Raw genomic sequence first — 8502 nt, forward strand, 5'->3', positions numbered from 1 at the left:
AACTTGTCACAAAGTGAACAATTGTTATGAAAATCCACAAATTCCCTCCAGACTAAACAGACCACCGTACTTTAACAATGAAATATGTTATTCTAAGAAGTAAGACAACAGACCACCGTACTTTAACAATGAAATATGTTCTTCTAAGAAGTAAGACGAGATGATGCGTACCTCTCCGAGCGTTGTACGTCAGCCAGCCAGTCAGCCAGACGCACTGTTAGCATTTTGTAGCTACTCAGCATGGCCACCTGTAAGTTTCGGAGCTGTAGTTATATGCAACCAACGTCTTCCATGTTTTTCCTGCTTATATGACCAAGACCAAGGAGATTGTTGTCAACTTTCAGAGGGTCCAAAAACAACTGCCACCACTGACCATCGACGGTGATGCTGTGGAGAGAGTGAGCAGCACCAAGTTCCTTGGAGTGCACATCAGCGACGACCTCTCTTGGACCACCAACACTACATCACTGGCGAAGAAGGCCCATCAGCGTCTCTACTTCTTGCGCAAACTAAAGAAGGCAAGTGCTACACCCTCCATCATGACAACATTCTACAGAGGAACCATAGAGAGCGTCGTGTCCAGCTGCATCACAGTGTGGGGAGGAAGCTGCACGGAGAAAAACAGGAAGACACTCCAGCGTGTTGTGAACACAGCGAAGAAGATCATTGGAGTACCACTCCCCTCCCTGCAGGACATTTACACCGCACGCCTCACCCGAAAAGCACTGATGATCATCAAAGACACAAGCCACCCTGCACACAAACTGTTCAGCCTCCTGCCCTCTGGAAAGAGGTACAGGCGCCTCCGTTCCCGTACCACCAGGCTTACAAGCAGCACGATGCATCAAGCAATCAAGATACTGAACACTCAACCCACTCTCCCTTCACTGTCAGCCTCTAGCCAGCCAGGCCACTGACAACGCTCCCCCCCTCATCCCCACCACCATATCTGCGACTGAACACTCCACCTGCACTACTACATCTGTGACTGAACTTTCAACCTGCACTAACTCAAAACATACACATGCACACACACACACACACACACACACACACACACACACACACACACACACACACACACACACACACACACACACACACACACACACACACACACACACACACACACACACACACACAAGCACACTGCACTTTCTGCACTAAACCCAAACATACACACACTGACACACAACTCATACTCACACACATACACACACACACACACACACACACACATACACAGGTACACACACACAGACGCACACCGCACTTTCTACCTGCACTAAACACACACACACACACACACACACACACACACACACACACACACACACACACACACACACACACACACACACACACACACACACACACACACACACACACACACACACGCACACAAAACACATACAAACACACACACACACATACTGCTGCTGGTGTATTTAAATAAAAACCTTTTTTAATTATTTATTTCTTCAAATGCTACTATTACTATGTCAGAACGCTATAAAGGACTTTTAGGAAAAAGAACAACAAAATACCTCCTCTTAATGTATGTTCTCTACAAGTCTTCTGTTGTCCAGTCTTGCACTTTAAATGTCTGTATGAGCAATGTCTACGTCCATACTGTCTATGTCCATGTATGAGTACTGTCTATGTCTATACTGTCTATGTCCTTACCTAGATTAGTCTATGTCTGCATGGGAGAGCAAGAAACGCAATTTCAAATTCTTTGTATGACCAGTGCATGTAAAGAAATTGACAATAAACTTGACTTGACTTGACTTGACTTGATCGTCATGAAACAAAGTTTGGTTGCACAAACGTGGTTTTTTCTATGGAAAGTGTGTACTACACCTTCTGTGCACTTCGACAGTGCTTTGATACCTTCACTTCTGTTTTTCTTTCTCCCCGCCCCACTTAAAAATCAAAGCTGAACTGTAACATCCTCTACGTTGCTCCTAGTCAGGCCAGGAGCAATACAAATATTGCTTCTGAGCTCCAGAGAAATCAGGAACTCCACCCACTTTGCTGGTGAGCAATCAACTTTGAGCAGCTTCAACGGCACTTGCAGGCACAAATAGCCCCTCCCTCTCATACAGCCATGACAGCACACACACACAGACACACATAGACACACACACACACACACACACACACACACACACACACACACACACACACACACACAGTGCCGGCAGATGGAGGATGTAGAGGTGAGAAGTCCCGCCCCTTAGTTCAGCATTTCACGGGACCTAAGCTGACCATCTAACATGGTAGCGAGTAAATATCTTCTGATCTCAGTCATGATATGCGCTGGGCTACAAATATGCTGTTTAAGAGGCTAGATAAAGATTATTCATGCAGAAGTATCAATGATTTGTTCCGAGGCCGTCTGCATGAAAAATGTGAAGGAACACAGCTTTCTAAAAAGTTTGGGGGTTCGTACGAAAAATTAAACAAAAATATCAGAAACAACATATGTGGAGCTCGTGGCACAACTCGAAGGGGATCGAAATATAATTTTAATGCCGCCATTGGATTACGATTTTCGGCTAAAAATGCCGGTGAGGTCCCATGAAATCAGGGGAAGTGACTTCACTTTCAAGCTCTATAGGTGTGTGTGTGTGTGTGTGTGTGTGTGTGTGTGTGTGTGTGTGTGTGTGTGTGTGTGTGTGTGTGTGTGTGTGTGTTAAACACCAAATGGGCAAAGTAATCCAATTATGTAGCAAGAACTCACACACCACTACCGATTATGTAGCCAGGAGGAACTCACACACCCCTACCGATGAGAAAGAAATGTAATGCATAAGGAAAATGAACTAAGTGCTACGCAGTGTACTGCAGACCATCATCAGTTGATCATCAGACACACCCTCATATAGTCTAGGTAGGTACAGGTACACGTATGCGGAAGGCATGTGGTTCAATCAACCTAACCTGCAGCCAGGACCTTTTGAGGTAACACTTAAGAATAAGGGCTGCATTAAGACTTGAGAATATGTTGGCCTCCAAAAGACGTATCCACTGTATCAGGATACCAAAACATTTAGGCTGGAACCACAAACCAGCCAGGGTACTATTAGCATAGACCAGCCCCTCACCCCTCACCCCACACACTACAGTTATATTAAGGATGCACCAATGGGCCACCCCAAGTAAGTTGTGGCCCAGCTTTTAAGGAGAAAATGAAACCAAACAAACAAAAGAAACAAACAAAAAATCAGCGTTTGAAACCATCTCTAACTTTGTTGTTCATTGCATAATGTTTTTTTTTTTCTCTTTAACAGAAACCGTACACAAAATGTGAAAAATGCTTGTGAAGTACGTTCATCATTACGAAATAGATTTTAGAATCGTTTACATTTTGGGATCGCTTGATGCCTCTGACACAAACACCCTGCAGATACCATGAAAGCAGAACACGCACGCACACACGCACGCACGCACACTGAGAGCAGAGATGTTTCAGTGTGCTACGGAGCACTTAAAATTTGACTTACCGGTATGCTGGACCCAGCCACTATGGACCTTAAGCCTTTAAGAATCCTGGGCCCAACCTATGTGGACCTTCTGACTCTACAATCTCCATCTATGTCTTCTTCTTTTGTCTTCTTCTCTCTTGTTTCTGTCTCTCCCCTCTACTCCTTTTAAATCCATTGATAACATTGATGTTTTTTTCCATTTGTTAAGCACTTTGAGTTGCATGCCTTCTATACAAAATCAATTTTTATTATAGATGGTATCTGGGCCAGACTACTAGACACCTGTGCAGAAGAGCTAGCTGAGCCAATGCAACACATCTTCAACAAGAGTCTACAGGTGGGTAAAGTGCAGACACAGAGGAAAACCTCATACCAAAAGACGTTTGAACGCATGTTGCTGCTCAACAATCCCTATATCCCCTACAATTTGCCTACCAGGAGAATGTGTGAGTAAATTCTCACCTGTACAAAGGAGGCAGTGCTGTTACAATTATGTTCTTTGATTTCTCCAGTGGCTTCGACACTGTGTATTGTGTGTGTACGAGCAGTTCCTTCCTCATCAAAGTTTACTCATCAAAATCTTACTGGATGACCCTATATCATATTTTGTCCTAGTTTATCCCCCAATGGTAGGCAACCTGTTTATGTTTATAGTGTTAACAATTTTAGACAGTTGAGAGCAAAGCTCTCAGCTCTTGCCAAAGGGTAAAATCAATTAAATAAAACCAAAGGCATGCTCACCTCTTCCCGATGTCCAATGGCCAAGCGAGAAGAAAAAACTCTTTGAGAAAAAGGATCTTAACTGACTTAAAGGACAAGACTTTTATTCAAGAGTAAATATCAAGTTACAAATATAGGCGTTGAAGGAAGAAAAAGTCTCCAACAAGACTTCACAGTAAGCTAAAAACGGACAATGCATGATTTCTGAAATAAAGTTCACAGATCTCCTCTCATAACTGAGCAGAAGAATCGTTCTGTCAGTCTGTGATTTTCTCCCTTTTTGTGGTGGATGTTCAACCCACTTAGACGGAGGTGAGCTCTTCTGCCCACTCTCAACTGTTCAACAACGATCCAGTGCCACCCCATTTAACATTTCCCAAAAGGGATTCCAACAACAATTTGACTCTGGTAACCATGGTTTTACCATGGTATGCCATGGCTACTCTAAGTACTCTGAACCAGTATTACTATGGCTTATCCATGTTTTTGGGGGTAACCATGAAAGCTGTGGTTCCTTAGTAACCATGGATCATGGTTATTCATGGTTTTCATTTTTGTTTAAACCATAATCACAAACCATGCTCAAAAAAACATGATTAATTTTTGGTTTCATGGTTACCCAAGAAAACACGAAAACAGACATTTTTAAAATCAGGCTGGAGAACCCTTCAATGTACGGAGGGACAGCCTCTTAAATTGTTAGCATCAGAGTGGAAGGAAATTACTATTAAGCAAAATATTGATTTGGAGCTTATAAAAATATCAGAATATTGTTATTTGGCAGAGAAACACCATTAGTTTACATAGTAGTATCAAATGGGAGGGCTTCTACTATATACAGTATATGTATATCTAGATGGCACACATGTCATTGTGTATATTAAGAATAAAGGACACCCATGTTGGACTGGTCAGCTTGGACATCAGGCCGATCATCTACAGTCAGAAAATGTGGAAACATTACGACAGTAAAATGGAAACACAGCAGGAAAGTCACAATTAATTTTGAAAATTCAACTTGCTCACACTGCCTTCAGACATCTCTGTTTGGAATGGTGTCAAGCAAGAGATTTTGGCAGGTTTGATTTCTACCCTCATGCCTTCATCGTGTAGTCCACAACTCCTCCACTAGGTGGGGCTGCAGTGTCTGTAGAATTGTGTACAAGGCCAATTTGCCCTGAGCCCCAGCTGAGCGCAGGCCCTCAAACAGGAGCCTCATTTTGTCCTGACTGGTGGCAGCAGCCTGGATGTTGGCGTAGGTCTCCTGGCCAATGAACCCCTGGGAGAGGAGCTGGTCTGCTATGGGCATCACCTCTGTGACCCTCTGGATGAGCTGCGGCCTCTTCTCCTCCAGAGAGGCAGCGGCCAACAGGGGGTCCACCTGCCCAGGTATCCTGATGCGCTGTGGTGGCTCATCTTGGAAGAGAAGAGGATGAATTTGTAAATGTATTTATAATATGAAATACAACAATAGCTCATCTGTAACTGCAGTTAGAATGGGAATACTAAATCCCTTTTAGTTTATTCTGTTGTAGTTTGTAGGCAGGTCTTGGTCACACACACGCGCGTATACGGGTGGGAGACGTAACGCCTTGGTTTTTTCGTAACATTGGTTAAAAACCTACAACACTGTTAGTTTCCCTCTTAAAAACAAATGTCAATGAAGATGTGGTACATTATGTTTCATATTAGTCTTAGATGAGAAAAAAACAAGATTCATGTAAAGGTTTATATGTCAACATTGACTGTAACATTAATGAAACCTGAAATACAATATATATATATATAAATTAACCAACAACATTTTGAATAATGTATGAAGCATTTGGCATGATTGCATAAATATTAACTTCATATTAAGACATGTGAATGTGAAAAAAACTGAAGACAGTAATATTAACTACAAGTTCAATTTCGTAACACAAATTGCGTCCTGTGGGGTGACATGTATGTCAATGTTTGTGAATGGGCAGCTGCAAGGCCAACTACAAAGGTCTTAAAGACTGGCTCCTAACCAGTCAGTACCTCAGTTATTGGAGAGTGCTGTGGAAGTTTAAGGTGACTCTTAACCTCTTAATATGTCTTCATATTGCGATGTTTCTGTCAAGCAATGCTTAGGTTCGTTTTATGGTGTCCTGTGGTATGACTGCTCTTATAGAAGGAAAACATTTTTTTAATATATATATGAAAACACATATTAAGAAACACAATATCATTATCAAGTTAGCATGAGCTCAGATGTCAGTCGTGTATACAAAAGGATTAAAATGGCCATAATGCAGTGAATTTCCTGTGGTGTGACTTCATTTTCCTGCGGTGTGACATGCCTATGCAATGTGTTGATGCAGGACACATTTTCCCAAAAATGGCAAAAATAAGGCGAAATTCCACAGACCACTAAGTGCTTTATTTTTTTCAATTTTTTCCCATTTTTTTCCATCATTCTTTTCAGGAATTGGATAAACGTTTTTTTGTGTTACGCCCTTAAACGTCCACCACCCATACACACCTGGCCGATAGTCCTCTCTGCGGATCTTTCTCTTCCAGATGGGCTCTCCGTTCTCTGCAGAGCTGATGACCTCCATATCAAAGCTGTCGCCTGGGTGCCTTATGTAAACCTCAAAGTAGTCAGAGGTGGAAGGTGACAGCAGCTCCGACAGGTCCCTCCTGTTGGGTTGGATCTCCGACAGACACGACGTCGTCACACAGACGCTGGCATCCAGCCGGAGGGACTTGCCGGAGGGGCCCGGTTTCCGGATCCTCACCCCCTGCGGTGTCTCTTCCTGTTGGATGGCTTTAATGTGAGCTGGATCCCACGGCTTTGGAACCAGGTAGAGGTGGAGCTCCAGTGGATCAGTTCTGGTGTAGAACAGCAGAGGCTCAAAGTGGGCTTTCGGAGGGAACAGATACTCCACGGCTTTCCACAACACCCCTAAGGGAGAGAGGGAGGGCTGGACAATCCTGGCATGGTGTCGGGTCAACTCACACCCCTCCACACACACTCCGCAGTCATGGCCATGCAAGACTCTCACAGTATCACACATAGATGCCTCACCAGCCCCCAGACACAGGAAATGGGGCAGGTGGATATCCTCCAGCTCTCCTGATGTGAGCTTGATGTCCATCAGAGGACCAGCTGGACTGCACTGCATATTGTCCAGCTCTTTAGCAAAGACATGCCAGTCCATGAAATGGTACTGCAGTTTGATTGGACCATGAGATAACCAACGCAGACCAGACAGAGAACACTCATAGCTCCCTGCAGTAGAGCTCAGGCTGTAGGTTGAGACGCTCTTCTCTGTGGAGACTTCAGGTTCCACCAGGACCCAGTGGCTGGTGTCTGGAACTTCTGCACAGCATTCACAGCCCTGTGTGTCACCACTGTGGTCATCATCATCCCTACACACACACACACACACACACACACACACACACACACACACACACACACACACACACACACACACACACACACACACACACACACACACACACACACACACACACACAAACCATTATGGTTAATTAATTATGGTGGTCTTCTTAAATATGATTATTACATGTGTCGGAGCCATTTCTGTGATTTCCATTAATGTAGCTGGTAAACCTGAAAGAAGAAACTGTGAAAAAAAAATGATTTTATGTTGGTTAAATGTTTACAGTTTTTATGTTTACTTAATTTGTGTTTTCATACTTACCTATTTACTTACCTTTAGTTGACTGTTGTATTTTGCCCTGCACCTGAAGGCATTTCCCTGATTGCTTGCCATCCAACGCGAGACACACCCCTTAGACGCGCAGGTGCGCGAAGCTTGCACTTTAAATTAGTGATCATTCATTGTCTTGGTGGGATGGCCGTAAGAGGAAAAAGTTTTTAGACCGCAGAACTTAAGAATAGAGCAGAACTTCATGCTTTTGTTCTATAACTCTGGAAAGAAAACCGGACTGAGGAAATTAAATTAAATCCAAGAACTTTATTTTCTTCTCTCTGTGAGTGCTTTACTTGGACTGCGTGTCGGGGACAAACTTACCACCATCCTCAATGGCGTTTGGTAACTTACGCCTGTACAAAGTCTAAAAACTTCCAAACCTGACGGTAAGAAGGACTTCTTCAAGCTACTTTGGATTACTTTCCCTGCTTCGGACACGTGAATGCTTACAAGTGGATGCGCTAAACGGACCTAATTGGAAGCGTAAAAGTAAGAAAGCAAGTTTGAACGCAGGGTGAGTGAAGAAAACGTGGAAGTGTATGAAACCTTAAGGACTTTGAAAGTTGAAAGATTGAAGTGAT

At 43.4% G+C, this 8502-nt stretch overlaps 1 protein-coding gene across 1 annotated transcript; it reads right to left on the minus strand.

Annotated features, from left to right (window-relative positions):
- Window positions 1-5313: 5313 nt before the first annotated feature.
- On the minus strand, window positions 5314-7981 carry LOC134443919 (NACHT, LRR and PYD domains-containing protein 1 homolog). Its single transcript, XM_063193439.1, has 3 exons — window positions 7953-7981; window positions 6721-7610; window positions 5314-5627 (listed from the first exon to the last, which is right to left on the minus strand). The coding sequence occupies exons 1-3, from the start codon at window positions 7979-7981 to the stop codon at window positions 5314-5316; spliced, it is 1233 nt and encodes a 410-aa protein (XP_063049509.1).
- Between the last annotated feature and the right edge of the window lie 521 nt (window positions 7982-8502).

Source organism: Engraulis encrasicolus, unplaced genomic scaffold, assembly GCF_034702125.1.
Source record: "Engraulis encrasicolus isolate BLACKSEA-1 unplaced genomic scaffold, IST_EnEncr_1.0 scaffold_39_np1212, whole genome shotgun sequence".
Taxonomy (NCBI): Eukaryota; Metazoa; Chordata; class Actinopteri; order Clupeiformes; family Engraulidae; genus Engraulis; species Engraulis encrasicolus.